An 18,248-nucleotide genomic window follows, 5' to 3' on the forward strand; every position below is an offset into this window, starting at 1 on the left:
CCCACCATTTAATCAAACGTGTATTCTGAAACCCATCCACGGACCGACTACACCAATCGTTGCTTAACCTTATGATCAATCCGCTATACGGCTGTTGCCTAGCCACTAGAGAGAAAATAATTTTGATGAGTTGGTATAAAAGAACATGGTACATAAGCATTTTTTCATTTATTCGGATTAGAGTCCTAACCACACATAATATAGAATTAAGCTTGATATTAAAGTAGCTCGTATTGCCTTTTTTCAACGTAAGTAATCCTTGAATGTAGCGGTTTTTACAGAACGTATTATGAGACTGAGTTTAATACCTAATATAAAAGTAGGGTAAGTAAAAGATGAAGGTTAACAACTAAATGAAAATTAAATAAATTGTAATTAATTATAATTTAAATTAGCTGCGACAACCAAGTACACCTACCATTTGACTAAATCTTGATAGGACGTTTTACCTACACAAATAAACAAAAACCTTTAAAGGATAAAATAATGATTCAATCTATCAAGTTACTTGTGTTATTTTTGTACTCATATTAAAATTTATTTTAGCCGCATCAATCGCAAAACTTAGTTTTTTAAATAAAAAATAAAATAATTATTTTATCAACATTTTAGGTTGGAAAAATGCCTACTCGAATGGTGGGTAGGCGACAATCGACATAGTAGGTGCGCTGTGCACCATCAGTGCTGCGTTCACGCGCGTAACTTCAGCTTACACGAGCTTTACATAAAAGTGAAGTAAAAATGTAGAAACAAAACCAAATTCATTTTCAGCACAAAAATCGTAATAAGTGTTTAGATTTTGAACTTTTAAAAACGCTCCCCTAACTCGCGTATTCTGGAACGCAACCAAACCGAGGGATGGGGTGAGATCTCACGCATGCGCACTAAACTACCCACTATCTAACCCCAATACGGCAAAGCGTAGCCTCCATTTTATTTCCATTTATTTCATAATTCTCGTCGAAAAATACTTTCGTGTTCGCGTGGAATATACTCGAAAAACATTTTAAAAAGTGCGAAGTTCCAAAGTGAATCAAAAACTGTATTTTTGAACTAATAGACGATTTGAACGACCGTGTGCTTACGTAATATTTTTTTCTATAATCAAGATTGTGTAAGTGTTTTAAGGAAAAAGGTGAGTGTTTTTCCTTCCATTTGCTTCTACAATTCAAAGTATATACTCCTCTGTCTTTTAATATGTATAGAATGACCCTTTGATCATGTATTTTTTTCTACAAATGTATAAGACATCACAAGATGACCTTTTCTTAATTATTACGCATGTCTCTTTCAAAATGAACAATCCTATTTGTTTTCACAAAACCACGTTACATAAAGGGCGACTTTCCAATTTAATTTGAACCGTATTATTATTATTTATACGTCTGTTTTTCCAATAGCATTCTTATATACGTTTTATGTAGTTCTTTATACATAGTGTAGGGCAATAAGAACGCCACGGGAAGAGTATTAGAATACAAAATGAGTTTCACAAGATTGAGTACAAGGCGTTATTAGTACAATACCAATTTGCGTAAAGGTGGGTAGGAAAGTACCTATTATGGTACCTTTTATATGCTTAAGTGGGTTTTTTCAGCTGAAATATATTGGACAGGTACCTAGCTACCTCACTAAGTACCTATGTAAGACTAGTTTCTACTAGCGATTTCACAGTCTTCTCGACGGAACCGCTTCCCGCTCCAGGATAAAATTTGCCCTATGTTTTTCTGATACATAAGCCATTAGGTATTACTGCCAAGTTTCATCAAAACCCATTCGGAGGTTTTTGCATGAAAGAGGAATAACATACAAACAAACTTTCGCATTAATAAATAGGTACCTAATAGTAGAATTAACCACATTTTCTCCAAACCCAGCATAACCTTAAGTTTATCTAAACAAATATAGCCATAGTGCTATCAAGGGCCGCTTCTAGTGTATTGATGGAACGAACGAAGTAGTCTATCATTGTCAACTGCGTAGAAGCTTTGCCAGTGAGTAGTTACTTATTTACTTAAGTTGAACTTCATTACGTCTTTTGTTGTGGTGGTTTGTGATTTCTAAACAGAAGCTCGTAAGGAATGGTTGGTAATGATAAGCATTACATTTGATGTAGGTAATGGAAAAGTTTCTAATGCTAGAGAAAAGAATCGCAGTCCTGTCGTAGAAAAAGCGTGGCTTGAAACCAAAATTTCCATGATACTAGCTCCCGAGAGAGGTTTCGCCCGCGTCTTGTGGGAACTACTTCGCGCACCTATATATGTATAAAGTAGCTCGGATATTACGTTCAACTATAAGTGGGATATCTAGCATCGAGAGAATTTTCCAAATCTGACCATAAGTTCCTGAGTTTAGCGCCTGAGCAAGTAAACAAACTAGAGATTTGGCTGTCTACCCAATTTCGTTGTAAGTTTTCAATCAATCATCATAGAAAGTGTAGATACTTCACAATACCTAGTGAAAGTAAATAAAGATGAGATATCGAAAAAAATACAAAGTAAGAAGCAATACGAATGTTTTGATAAAAGATCAAAGAAATATAACTCGCAGATCAACAAAGCGTATGTTGAACAAATATCACAAAATAAACAAACGCTAGAGCGGATCATATATTGATCCCTTTCTGATCTAATCTTCAAAGGGATTACACAAAAACTTTGTGTTACTATGTATTATTAAATAAAAACGAAGGTCAAATAAAGATTATACCTAACTATATGGCTAATTGCAAATCGACAAAACAATTAAAACTGGGTGCCGACTGCGAATTCACCTGCATTCGATCGGAGGTATTCGCTACACTGCCTGAGGAATTTTTGACATCGGTCTATTTGGTGCCTGCTTAGTTCCTGTGATTAGCACGTTGATAAAAACAAACATACTCTTCAGCTTTGTAAGCTGTTCAGGAGTTTCAAGTAGATAGACACTGGATCTTCCTACGAGATAATTATTTTTATCTGGATGCGCAGATTAGTTTTCTAAAGTGTCGGGTGAAACCGCTGGCGTAAGCTAACTCATCATCACCGGCCTAGCCATTTCCCAACTACATATGTTGGGGTCGGCCTTCAGTGTAACCAGCTGAGAACCAGTGTTTTACACAAGGAGCGACTGCCTATCTGGTTTATTTACGTTGATTTTGGAATCTGTTGTGATTTAATATTTAATAGTTAGCTTCCTTTCTAAATTATAGTTTCCTCGATTAGATTTAGGGGAAAAAATATTGCTAATGATTTACCAGTCACCTGTATATCTACGTTTAAAACAGAATACATTTACGTTCGTACGCGTATCCATTTTATCGAAGACTCGATCACAATGGTGAATACTAAACCAGTAAATAGATTAAGAGTCCATTCCCATTAACCCCGTATAACCCAGTTCCCCTAGCTAACCATAAAAGTACATGAAAGTAATTAAGGGGGGTCATCTCCCCTCTTCTAACGAGCTTGCATTCCGAAACTCGAAAACAGATAAATTTGACACGAGACTTACCTTGGAAATAGTCTTGTCGGACAAAAACATCAGAATTCAGAACCTCTTTGTTTTTGGGAAGTCGGTTGAAAAGACAGGAGTGAGCGCTTTTTCATGTCTGCTTAATATTCTCGTGCTATTGGTGATTGAATAACATTGTAAAAAGTTGTACAATATTTCAGCTAAATAAACACAGCATTTTTAAATGTAATAGAATATCAGAGACGGCTGTAATGGGTAAGCAAAAATCATGCATCATATTTTACATTTAATAATAAGATTATTTAACAAAGTACACGTAATGATAAGACATTGTAAATGTCAAGACACAAGTTAACTTTAGCAATCAATAGATCCATACAGTCCATATGTGTGATTACACTACTCAAAACATACTTCGATTTGGTGAAGTCCATCACTCTATGATTAAATGTACGATGACAGTAATTCCAGTGTCATTAGTTGCTTTGCCATCAATATTGATTCGTACCACTATTTAATAGTAACCGACAAGCCGTTGTATAGCTAATGTATGTATTGTTAATAGGTATCTATAATTAGTACACTGTGGTAGAATACATTTTTTAAATTACAAAAATCATTATTGCGTCGTTGAATTTGTGGATAATTTGACACTAAAATTGAAAATTCATGAATCTTGCTACAATCAGTAAGAATTGTTTGTTAAATTCTACTTAATTAAATCCTCGACTTATTGAACGAGTTTTAGTAAAAATTGTATTAGACGGTACAATCTAAAAATGTTACTTCAACAGACCGCTATGTTTGCCAATGCAACGTAACAAAATGATACGGCTGACTTTACTTAGTTACCATGTAACAGCACCAAGTTCCCAAAAACGAAGTCAGAACCCCTATTAAAAACTAAAAGGTATAAAACAACGAACTTACACCTATTAACAAAACTATAAAACTTAAATTAATAACTCCGTGCACATTTGAGTGGAACTTTTCCTTCGAACTTGATCATAAATTAAAAAGGAGTATCTTGGAAAGGCCGAATTCCCTCCAATTTGCATAAAGAGGGTCCATCAATAATCATTTTTGTCTTTATTCAAATTTATAGGAGTTTGGCCGAAAGTATTTCGTTAAAAATTCAGGTGGGTCCTACGGAGACTCGCAATATCGATCAGTGATGGACTTGCTTTTATTGGGAGAAGTGTTATTTGTGGGCCATGGAGTTTGAAAGGGAATGATGGTGTCTTGTCTCTTGAAAATATAGGTCTTAGAAGCTGTTTGTTTCTTGTAAACACGGGCCTTTAATTAGCATTATAACTACATATAACCAAATATAGGTATATCGCTTTTTTGTTATCAAAGTGCAATAATTGAATCAGTATCGTCATCATCCTCCTGCTTAACCAAATTTTATTTGGGGTCACCACAGCATGTTTTCTTCTTCTTCCATAATCTTCTATCACCAATAATCTCGCAAGTAACACTCTTACTAGCCATTTCGCCTTTCATACAATCCATCCACTGTTTCTTTGGTCGACCCCTTCCACTATGTCCATCCCCATGCATGATCAAAATCAAATAAATGCATTAGTATCATGAACATTTATTTCATTTTCTTTTTGACAGACCTTAAATAGTTAGTTACCTACATTGTTTATCCGTATATTGATTGATTTCTCACCATAATGAAAAATAACTTCTCTCCCATTTCGGTTATGTAAACACCGATGATATAGACTCGTAGCTACACTATCTCAGGGTAAGTCGACCGCACACTTTGTCTGAGTGACGTAGTGGCAAAGGTAACCACGGCGACCCAGGCTTTATGGGGGCAAGATTACTAACAAAATTAGGCCGTCGTAACTTCTGATAAAGGTAAATAGAGGTGAATTTGTGCAGTTAATAGTTGGGGAAAGTTAATGTTAATTTGTCGCTCTTATCGAATATTATATTCTTACTGTATGTAACAACATCATGTACATACCCATATTTTCAAAAATAAATGTCTTTGTGCTGTTTACTAATATTGTGAATGTATCACTCCGGCTTTCACGCCAAAACTCCTGAACCGATTCAAGTGTTATTTAGCAAACAAATACTGATAGTCTAGTGCTCGAGAAAGGACATAGTTTTTATTCTTCTGGCCTAGCAAACAGCAGCAAAAAATGTGCGAACATTTCTAAAATGTCCGCGAAATTGCAACCTTTGAGCACGAACATAATATTGTTATGATAACAGTGGACTCACAGCGTCGCGTAGACACACTTCTTTGGTAGAATCTCCCCATAAGATTGACACATACCATAGGGAGTGTAGTACTTAAAACCCTTCTATATGCTCGCTATATTACATATTGAAACAATTCAATACTTCAACTATTTCATCTAGCATGTTCCTTTAACAAAATCAATATTGACGTACCTACTATAAAACATTAAGATTTGTACATCAGGCCTGCGAAACACAATAAGTGAGGGAATTTTCCCTCCGTTCAGGGAAGGAACGTGACGAGGAGATACGTGCTTATATACTCACTTGTGTTGGAAATCGACTGCTTTTACGTCGAAAATTATTTATTGAGATAACGAATTTGTACTATTTTATCTCTTGGAAGAATAATTGTGTAGTAATATCACCTTTATTAGGTACATTATCATCGTTCTAATCAACCATTGGGCATAATTGCTACAATAAGAACATAGGTTTTTACTCAATTCGTAGGAATATTTGTGTGAGATCGAAAAGAGTATCTAAGTTTTGAAAATGAGTCAGTAGAGCCTCACAGGTAACTATTTTCCGTATCCAATGAACTTAGTTCCTGAAAGACAAATCGTGGTTTTCTAGAATTACGATGAAAATTAGTTAGTAGAGACGAAAATTACAACAGCAAGACTTTTACCTCTTTTTAATATTAGGAATCTACTTTCAGGCCTACATATTTCACAAAGCTCAGTTTGAGAACTTTCTAAACTTGATATTTTTCTTCCTCACAATGTGGATATAACAAGGTTATTATCCAGAAATCCGGGATTACTTAACAATTCATGGGAACTTTCGGGAGCACAAAGGGTAACTGAAAGTTTAACTTGTTTTAGTAACAAGAGCAAACAACGCACATACGTAGATTTGACCAATTTAGGCGGCCAAAAATATTTTACAATGTATTTCGTTTTTTCTATCTTTATTTTATCATTATTTTATTATTTATTTTATTTAAGCATTGTATTTTGATAATAAGCATGTTTTATTGAAAAAAACCGTAAATATTTTTTTTTTAATGTAGAGTATCATATATTTTCATTTTAAAAGTAGTTATGATATTTTTTATTATATCTATTTCAAAATAATATGTAATGTAGTAAAAAAAAAATTAATATTTTTTTATTCCTCACTTTCTGCCTCTGATATATCAGACTGTGTTTGATTCAGCTGGTAGTAGCATATTTTATTGTTTCAGGGCAAAATAATCTTGTTTTGATGTTTTTTTTTTGTTGGTCACATTTCTTCAGTTTCGTATTTCTTTAGTTTTCCTTCGTTTAGTCCTCTCACTACAATCTTTAAGTGATTTAGATGGCCGCCCCGGTCGATTTCCAACACTTGTCGGGCGTTCAAATGTTCTGCTTAACCAATTCTCATTAGTTTTAAGGATTTTTTTTACAGTTTCAGTTTTTTACTTTCGTAGCTATTTTAAAATATGCAAATCTTTGTTTAAAACTGCTTATATTATCAGGTGTGTCACCCTAATAGGTCAAAAGTTAGTTTCCTAGGTAATTTAGTTTTTCTTCCAAATTAGTCAGATCTTGCTATTGTATTTTATTGTAAATATAACGTAGGGTCACTATTTTTACGCCAGAGGTACTCAAAACAAAAAAAAATGCACTTTGTGACATTTTAAAGAAAAAAGTATTTTATTTTTGTATGAGCTTCAAATCTTAAAAAGCCTGTAAGTCGGACATCCGCAGCTATCCGCAGCCAAAAAATATGTCGTAAGCTAGTTTAATATGTCAAATATCTAAAACTAAAAAAAAATGTTACGCGGTCGAACGCGATAATATAACAAAATTGTGTTTAAACAAGAAAATTACTAAAAAAATATTTTGCTTACACACCCTCTTTTAAAATTGAAATAATACTATAAAAAATTAAGTGATCACACTTAAAATATATTAAAATATAATAACTGTTACCTACACAACTCGAATCCATCATAATAGTTGCTTAATATCAATTAGATAGCACAAAAATAATTTTTCTTTAATACCGTCTACCGAGATCTCTAAAAACGTAAAACGTAAAATTTGCACTAAGGTCAAGTTCCAACTCCTGGTGCAAGCGCATATCGCATGTTTGGTAGGTAGATGTGGTAAATTCTTATTGCTGGGGTATTCCTCTTTCCATTTTACCCACAATTTGATGATAACCTTTATTTAAAAAAAAAAGACTTTTGGCCAGCTAAATTGCTCAAATCTACGTTAGTGCAACGTGTGTTTGTGTTATGTAAGACTATTTTAGTTATATTTATTTATACATAGGTAAGAAGGTTTGTGATGTAAACAATTACCTACTAGTTTTTTCGTGGTTTTGATCTTACAACTTGCAATCACTCTTTCCAATTATTTCAATCTCCATGAGATCTTAGCTAATCCAATGAGTATCAAAGCTTACCTTATAATGGGAATTTATCTTGAACTATGGATTTCACGAATTGTCGTGCGTGAACATATAGTGGGAATAAGGCTAGGCAGATGATGATCCTAGAAATGTCGGGTTATTAATAGGAACATGGGACAATTTTAGTGTCAAATATTATTAATAGTGTTAAATATTGTAAGCTACCGTGGTAAATCTTGTTGCATACTAACAAGATTTACCACGGTAGCTTACAAAAAAAGAAAAACATAAGTATTTGACGTAGTTTCTTAAAAATAAAATCCTTATAGTATGTTGTTGGAAAATTCTAGAATGTAAAAGAAAATTGTTCACGCAAAACTTTGCCGTTTCACTATTTTAAGGTTTCAGTGTTCAAGCATTACAACAAGTTTTGTACAAAACATCATAAAACTTCCACAAGGGTTTTAAAAGAAAATAATAAAAAATACAAACATTTCGCTTCGTTTTTTTATAAAACTTCGTCATTTCTTGTGTAAAAATAACTAAAAATAATGGACTTTGAGATTGTGAATGAATTTTTTATCATTTTGGTACATTTCTGTCTTATTATTTTCTTTGTATGACTGTAGCTCTCTTCGCTAACAATAAGCATTGTTATTCGGAAAATATTGATGCCCCGATTAAATGAAATAATGTTCTGTTCCTTACTGAAATAAACGATTCCTCTACCGCCTGTATAAATTTATATAAGGGGTTAATCATAATGTTTTGAACTTAATTTCCAATTCTTTTATGTAAGAGGTAAATCGTTATGTATTTTCAATTTAATATCCAATTTTAACTTTATAGACAAAACATGAACGGCTAGATTTATAATAAAGATTAGCTAAGCGACAGTCAGTCAGAGGTCAGGTATTCAGAAAGACTTGGCAACACCATAAAGTTAACTGTGACCACTAAAAAGTAAAGCATATCTGTTTTTACGAGCCCTACAATAGGTACCTAGGTATAATACCATGGAGGAATCAAACCTCTCTATGTATATTGAAAACATATTTTTCAAACATAATTTCTATCACACCATTATCCCCAATCAATCAACTTTTCTGCATTCTTAAAATAAGTAATTTTGAAACCGAATGAAACGGATCTAGGCATCTTTGAATAATCTGTTGACAATCATAAAAAAAATCCTACGAAAGTTGAGAACTTTCTCTTCTTTAGATTAGAGAAGTCGGTTATTTTTTTTAACAGCGAACAAATTTTTCTACGCTTCGGTAAACCAGCTCGATATAGCAATATTGGAGCCACATTGATTTATTCACCCTCATTCAGGGTGGCTAATAGGATTAGTCGGTGGATCCTCCCCATATTACTGCACGGAACCGTCGGAAATTAAAAATACTTGGCCAGCTTGAGCGTCATGTTGTTTGTACCCGATTAAAGTTTGAACCTTAGATTAAAGCGAGTGAAGTTGGTTTTACTATGGCTAAAAGTATGTCATGCTGATAACTTGAGGTACCACCATAAGTGAAAATGAAAATGTTCTATAACTTTACATAGGTGAGCAGACATGGACCGTTTTTTAAGATATTGATTCTTAATTAACGTTAAAATAGGCTTAATCTCATCGATAATCTGGAAAATCATGTCGATTATACATTTTTTGCCCATCAGCTCATCGTCAAAAACCTCTTTCTGTTTTTACGTGTATTGTCCAATCATTTTCAATGTCCAATATACATACATAGTATTATTTTCACAAAATTCTGATCTATTTGTGACCTAATTATGTAACACAAATATAAGACTACATCTTTCTCCAATCTAAAACACATCTTCACATTTCCTACGACCCTAGTACCTTCTGTCCTCAGGTGACCTAGAAAGCCGAGAGTTCACACCCATTGTGCCAACAAAAGATCAAACGGACCCGCTAATTAACCGGCTTGACATTTGTATTGTAATCTGAATCACAAAGAACCAAGACATCTTGATTGTGAACTGATAATATCTGGGAATAGATTTTTATCTAGCACTTTTGTTATAAAATCTGAATTTTAGACAATAGAGCTAGGTTCTGATACGATGAAATTAAGAAAATAGTCTAAATGTCCTAGCTCTTGTTGCCTTTGTTAATTTCTTCAGGTCGGTTTTCAGATGGGCGTTCTTCAGTAATTTATTTACATAGATAATCAGCTATGTTTTGTGGTGTCTATATTTTGATCTGCCAATCGCTTACTGAGTATGCTGAGTAATTGCAATCTGACGGATGCAACCATGCATGACCAGTGTTCCTGGAAAGAAAATGCCTATGTGATCTCCTCAAGATAGTCACCGACTTACATGTCATTCAGAATAATGTTAATTTAATTAGTTGGTATTTTCTTGTATACTGTACAAACTCATAAGAAAAAAATCTTCAAGAACAAATGTGTCTAAACAACAGGCATTGCTAACATAATGATCAATATAAAATCATCATTACTAAATAAACAACGTCGCGTATAACAATAAATTGAGTGATCTGTTCAATGAAAACATCCTTACTAACGAATGCGCCAATCTACTAATGAATAGGCATGTGATGCGGAGGAATGAGAGTCATGTTGTGAGGAAGGTGATAAGTATGAACGTGGAAGAAGAAGACCAAAGAAACCATGGATGGATTGTGTGAAAGTAGATATGGTAAGAAAGTATGTTACTATGATGACGTTAGATAGAAGAGTATGGAAGGAGAAAACATGCTGCGCCCCAAATAAAATTGGTATAAGGGCAGGAGGATGATGATGATGTATTATAGGTGTTAACGCTCATTCCTTCATTAAATGAAAAGATACACTGGTCTTTGCTCTGCAGTGAAGTAAAGATAATAAAAAGGTTCGATGATGATGAATTAGGTAGTAGAAGCCTAATGTAAATAAAGCGGAAAAGACTGCTGTGAAAATGAGAAATTGTGTGTGACAGTGAAGTTACTACTCTTTGATTATAGAGGTAATGCTAATGGTGATGACAAAAAAAAAACCAAATGTTAAGTGTTTTTGTAAGTGAAAACTCCATTGAAATCTGTTTACATCGAATATTTTCCCAAGGGGAGGAAGCATCAAGTTTAAAATATGTTGTTTTGCTTCCTTTCGCTAGTGATACAGCGCTGAAAATACTTTTCAGTACAAAATGATTTTTGTTCAAACTTGAAAGGAAGGATTCGAGTTTAGGGAGCTTATCTTTGAAATAGATATCGAAAAATATTCTTAGTTTGCTAGAGACGGATTTGTAAACAATTTTGAATGATGGAATTCTATATAGGTAGTCCTAAAGTAACGTAGATCTTTAAAGTAATAAGAGGTGGTGAGACTATTTAATTGAAAAACTGATGATTTTTAACTAAGTGATTGGAATGAGAAAGATTTCTATCCTGTGTGTGGCTGAATCTGAATAGACTGTGGAGCATAACAATTCCTTGGTTATACCTACTAATCGGTGGATGTTCGATCTGGTAACTATATTGGTTAATCCCAGCAACACATAGGCAGATGGGTGTTTTTGGGACTGTCTTACATCTCACGACAAGTGCTAACTTACCAGCCTGTTTTGAAGACATGCGTTCCAATTTAGATATGAACTTCAAAGACCTTTCCAATGTATTAATATTCCTTTGCATTCTAGGCGCAGCAAGGCATGCTACCTGTGGCGCGCTAGGGAATGCTGAGCGGAGCGATCCTGTGCTCTGCGCCGGTGTCACTGCGCGGCCTGGCACCAGGCCTGCCCGCGGCGCGGCCCGCGCTCCTCGCAGCCCTCGTCATGCACGCGCTTCATGATCGCCAGGACGAGGCCAGCTTCATAGGTCAGTGGAATATAGTCTAAAGCTGTTATTGTCCTTCTTCCGACCGTTCTCTCGATAGCAGGCCTGCCCTCGGCATGGTTAACGCTGCTCGTTTTTAACATTCAGTCTTCAGTATTCATTCAGTTCAGGGAAAGAATCCACCTTTGCAATAAGAAGCAGTACCAGGATCTTCAGGTTTGTAAGCTGAACACGCTTTTCGTTCTTCGTTCATCCTAGTTATTGTAAAGTATAGTTATTGTAAGTGCAAACCACGAGCTAATTCAGCTTTAAGTATATGGTTATCATCCAATATTGCAAACATTTATTTAAATAAAAATTTGGTAAATTGAGTAGACGAACTATAAAAAAATATGTATTATCTTTCAATCTATCCCATTCAATACTTTCATGAAACTATAATAATCTGAAAACACCCCACCCAAATACAAATTCACCCCATTATCATACAATTAACACGATAATTTCTCGCACCCTATTTCAGGGTTACTTTATGGCGTATATTCCTGATATAAAAACAATGTAAAACTACCCTCTTGTTCATTAACATATGCGTCGTGTTTTTGATGTTATCGGATGAATTTTGCAAAGGTTTGTCATATCTGTACCATCTAGTGTCAACGACCTTTTAGCACCCCTGTTTTTATCGCATACCTTTTTTTGTTGATTTTAGTATTTTATGTTATGTTCATGAGGATAAGTCTGATTAGTTTTTGGTAAGAAAATGGTTAGGTAAAATGGGTATTTTCTAATTCTATTACAAAATAGTGTATCTTCGTAGAACTCAAAACTGCTTTCTGATATCTTAAAAAGTACTTACGTAAAGCAAAACTTCAATAGGCAATCAAATTCCATAAAATATCTGAAGGCCTATTTTAAAAGTGCTGTCATTCTATCTACCGCCTACAGGAGGATTTTACTTCCATTCACATTATTCAGAGACTTTCATCTGCAAACACGTATACAAAATATCTCTCTTGTGCTGTACAACAATTTTACTTCATCTAGCATTATAGAACATTTAATACAACAACCAATGCCTAGCTAAAAATACGAACATAAATAACTAACGTATTGTCCAAATGATAGACTAAATAAAGCCAAAAAGCCTTATTAGTGCCGTCTGCTTCATCGCCACATCTCGAGTCAATGTTCGACCCGCCTCGTTGTGACGTCACTGTTTTGACGGCTGCGGCTCTCGATACGGTAAAGGCGAATATGAGTCCCGTCGTAAAAGGTTTGATGATTCTTAGCTGTACTGTTTTGGTAACAGTTTTTTTGTTATTATCTTGGTTTAGGCTAGTTTATATGATACTTCAGTTTAATGTTAATTTAGATCAGATAAAGCTGGATAATTATTTTTGTATTTTAACTGAAAAAATAAAACTATCTTCTCGTAACTTATGTAGGTCCAATAAGAATTAAATAGATTTATCTCTACCAGTAAATAAGTAACTTACTAGTTTAATTCTATTTAAGACTTGCTTTTCCTACTCGAATAACATCTTCAAGTCTTTATCTATTACATTGCGCAAAAAACTAACTTTTGCGTTACACTTTTACGTCAACAATCCTAATTTAAGTTATATCAAAGCGAAGATCTCGTGTAACTCACAAAAAATACGGTGTTCCAGGAATAGAAATCAAAGTACCTAATTACTTTACATAATGCGTAACAAAAACAACAAGCCAAAGAATAAACAAATCGATCGTTATTACTCATTCGTACCTCGAATGCCAGATCTATGAAAATTTATATCAACTGGCTAAATACCAATAACTGGCAACCCTGTTCGTAATTCACCCGAAATAGTCCAGTGGAGTCACGCGAGGCAGCCCTATCGGCAGACATCTTGGCGCCTGCCCTCCCCCGCGCCACTCCCTCCCCGCTATCGTCTGACGCAGCCTTGGTGCATTGTAGATTCATAGATTCTGAACGCCTACATTTTATGTGCTCCTGGTAGTTTTTAATTTTTACTTAGTCGCCGCTCGGTGCGTATGGCTTGTACGTAAGTTACTAGGGTCATATGAGGTTAAAAATTGTTTCACCTTCATTGATTCTCCTAAATTAACACCGTCATATTTTTCATAATTATGTTCTTTACCAGTTAATACCTACGTCTTTCAATACCTTTCCCTTGTGATACATTTCACTCATACGCTTACTAATGCAGCCTCGTTACTCATGCGGCCTTGGTACATTGATTCATAGTTCATAGAACGCCTACACATTATGAACTCCTAGTACTCCATTATTACACGTGCCTTTCAAAATACGTCGAAAAATGTATGTAAACTAGTACATTTTTTCAAAATCTCTTCGCAAAAAATTCAAGGTTTTTACCTACTTAATTCCGTTTTAGTCCCTCGTGTCTAGATTTTCATGTCTAATTTCAAGTCTGGGTTTATTTTCTGTCTTTCATAATCCGTACGTCACAGGTAGGTCACCAAAGGTCACACGAATATTAGGAATGAAAAGCTTGTGTCTGCTTATAGGTTTCAGTTTTTTTACTGGTTCAGGCACACGCTAAATCCCTTGTGGAAACTGTCTACATTTGTAGCTTGAAACTGTAATATAACTTGAGCGATTTATATCCACAGATATAAATTGAGATTTCTTAAGAAAGAAGTAGGTAGTGCCAAGTACTTCATTGGTCCATATTTTCTTGTCTCATCAACTGTGTACATAAACTGTTAAATAAATAAATAAATACAGTAGGTTGCAGAAAAATATAGGCGCTTCTGTTTTCTTTTTTATAAAGATAACGTAAATTATAATAAATCATATCCCCATTTGCAATTAGGATAGCCATCCAGAATGGCAATGCTGCCAGTCTCTTAGGCACGCTCCCAGTCGACAGCAATGGAGAAGAATTTCTTCACTTGATGTGGTATTTAGGTAGTTATTAAATTACACATTATTGGTGAACTTACTTCTTCTCGATAAATGGGCTATCTAACACTGAAAGATTTTTTTTAAATCCGACCAGTCATTACTGATAGTGTTCGTGTATTTACCCTTTAGCTTTACAATATTAAGTATAGATATTTGATGCCTTGCTTAAAATACGTAGGTATCAGGCATTTTAAAATACTTGTGTAGATAATTATTATCTTCAGCAATTCAAATATTCTGATCTCTCTCGATAAGTCTGCTTGCTACACTTTAAGATATTTCGTGTTTCTGTAAGTGAATGAGTGACCTTTAGCTTTGATATACACTTAACAAATAGATAAACTTAACAGTTAAAGAATAAGAAATCACTCGCATCTAAGTAGAGCAGTGCATTATATTTGGCGGTCATATTGCGCAAGCGCACATATTGTTATTTTGACCACGACTTGTTACTATTGTTGTTACTCTGGGCGTGTCTATAGTTTATTAGATGAAGTTAATGTGCCTTATTATATCGACTGCAAGCAAGCAATACCTCCTATCTGACATTTTTGTTTCAAAAAACCAAAAAACTTGTATCTACCATAAACTACCTTTAGATTCAAAATAAAAACAAACAACTTTATTAATCAATACTATGCTTAGAAAAAGAAAACTTGGATTTTCAGTATCTCATTATACCTTCCTCGGAATAAGGATTTTATTAAGTTTTATTGTTCCCCTTCAAAATCCACCCGGAGTCAGATAGGAGGTATTGCTTGCTTGCAGTCGATATGTACAATACTAGGTTTTTGTTGTGGGTTCAATCGGATCTGGAGGTTAACTTGAAGCATGTACCCTTTTCTAATGTTTTGTAGATAATTCTTATTGGTCTGAAATCTATCGAACTGAATTCTGTTCTATTACTAGATTTCTGCTGCTTTCTGTGGTTCTACCTGTGTCTCGAAGAATTACTACCGGCGCCTATGTAATATATAAAACATAACTTTGGATAACTTTTTACTCCTTACCCTTATTTCTTGCTTAGCTCAGGCTCTAAACTATCTTCGTATCAAATCCATCGTAATCGGTTTAATGTTTTTGATTTTAAAGGCTGACAGACAGACAGACTTATAATTGAGCATTAAAGTTTCCAGGAGAATTGTTTTATTCAAATTCTAAAAAGCGACTTTTAAAGTTACTCAATTACTTTTGACCATACAAACTTCGGATTAAGGAACTACTTCTATGTTTAACCCACTTTACCATTAAAATACTGACCCAAATTAGCTGTTTCTAAGTGTAACAAATATGATTTTCACAAAAAGCTTAACAGTTAACATTTAATAAAGAGAACAAACGGTCATTAATGTAGGGCACTATATTTTGACGGTCGGTTACGCAATGAGCAATAGTCACGACTCATATTGTTGGCACTTAAGTGTAATATTTAATATTTCCTATAATACTCGCTTTTGTTGATGTTATTGACATAATTGGGTGAATGTTTTTTTTGTGGTCTGATCGTTTTTTCAGTACAAAAAATGCTATTTCCCCTTGAAAATTGACGGTAGTCAACGGCTTAAAAAAATCGGTATATCAATAAATCTTTTTTGTCGTGTTCGCCTAGATTTTTTTTCTTGAAAATTAATTTCAACATGAAAGGAGACGTAGAGAGATTTAATTAAATGTAAATAAATAATATTTTTTCTACAAAATCACAATATCATATTTCTACTTATATCCACAACATTCGATTTCAGAATACTACAAAGGCTTTTCATTACTCACCGAGTCACCGATGACAAACACCATACGCAAGAAACAGCCTACAAACAGGAGAATTCCATTTATAACACTCAAACACTCCATTTCCCGTAAAAGGTTAATGAAATTACCATAACAAAAAAAAACACCATGTAAAAAGGCCCGATCCCCATATTTCGTTATTTACACCTGATTAATAAGAAATGTATGGGTTACAGGCGCCACCATGGTGCCACCCCCTCCCCCAAAAACCCCCACAAATGCGAGTTTTCAGTACCATGACTCACTAATACGGATTTTCCAACCAACCCACTTCGGACAAAACGTCATAACTCCACGAAACTGCCACGCCATTCTCAACCTTAACGCTTTCGAGATAGAACTTCACTTTTTCTCAGTCCATCCAGACTTTTTAAGGTTGAATTTTCAGTGGCTAGTGCTTTCAGTTCATTCATAGTGCGTGCATGGGTGGTCGTTATTTTAGTTCTAGATAAGTAGTAATAGTAATTGTGATAATTAGGGTAATGTGGGTGTGATGTGCCGGTTTTTGATATTTTCTGGTTTGTTCAGTTACGTCTTGAAGAATAAACCTGTAACAACTGTTAAAAGTAAGTTGCTGTAAATCTTTGCTTGCAATTAAAAATAAATCGTGAATTATGTAAACATAAAAAATAATGTGAATGCATTTTCCAATTTTAGTTAGTCGTCACACTGCTTTATATCGAATACATTAATGGTTTTGAGTTTCAAAAAAATTAAGATTTAAAAGATTAGAAATGCACATTTTTGCATTGCATTAAAATTTTAAACGTGAGGTCGGTTCGGTGCAGCATGTTTTCATCTTCCATACTCTTCTGTCTGCCGTCATCTCACAAGTAACATTCTTTCCTCTGATGATCAAATAATATACATAGGTATAGATAAACGATATAAATACTACATACCTATAAGTTCCTGATAAACCAATTTTGCAAAAACACATAAATTCTTTTAAGCCTTCTTTAAAAAAAAAACTCAACGAAGCACAACCTTTAACTGATTTCCCAAAACATATAGTTACAAATATTATTCTTCGTCACTACTTAAATATTTTCCTACCATTGTATACACATACATATAGAAAACAAAAGAGAAATGCTTACTTACATGAATAAGTAATGTAATTCATACGAATGTTTGATATGCCTGTCAATACAATGGCCTCCATTGATTTTCCATTAGGTCGAAACATGCGTCATAACTGATAATGTTGGCTTTTAGGCTTTAATGTGCCGATGCTTGTAATAACAGTATGTATTTAAAATATTTTGAAGTATCTTTACGTTATTAGGGCATAGCCCTTTCCAATGTTACTTAGGTACGCTAAAAACCATCTTAAGCTGTCCTCCTAAAGTTATTGATCGCATTCCACAAAAATGATCTAGACTTTTTTCTTTTGTCTTTTGATACCTACTTTTAAACCCAGACCAAGAACATTAAAAAGATAATTTAGAACAGGATTTCAAAATCTATGTTGAGATCAGCTTCCAGTTAAACCAGATGCAGCTGAGTACCAGGGTTTTAAAAGAACGACTACCCGACCTCAACCCTGTTACTCGGGCAACCCGATACTCCTTGGCAAGACTGGTCATCAGACTTTTTGGTTATTACCCGTAACAACTACCAAAGAAGTACGAATGACTGTGCCTTCCGCAATACAGAAAA

General features: G+C 34.3%; 1 protein-coding gene across 4 annotated transcripts in view; it reads left to right on the forward strand.

Annotated features, from left to right (window-relative positions):
• Positions 1 to 914: 914 nt before the first annotated feature.
• LOC124635517 (protein Fe65 homolog) overlaps positions 915 to 18,248 on the forward strand; it is a 73,616-nt gene continuing 56,282 nt past the window's right edge. For all 4 annotated transcript variants that reach the window (XM_047171395.1, XM_047171398.1, XM_047171399.1 and 1 more), the window contains exons 1-2: positions 915 to 1,135; positions 11,728 to 11,905. In XM_047171395.1, coding sequence (XP_047027351.1) covers positions 11,764 to 11,905 — 142 coding nt within the window. In that variant the 5' untranslated portion in view covers positions 915 to 1,135; positions 11,728 to 11,763. The remainder of the gene's footprint in view (positions 1,136 to 11,727; positions 11,906 to 18,248) is intronic.

This window comes from Helicoverpa zea, chromosome 13 (assembly GCF_022581195.2).
Source record: "Helicoverpa zea isolate HzStark_Cry1AcR chromosome 13, ilHelZeax1.1, whole genome shotgun sequence".
Classification (NCBI taxonomy): Eukaryota; Metazoa; Arthropoda; class Insecta; order Lepidoptera; family Noctuidae; genus Helicoverpa; species Helicoverpa zea.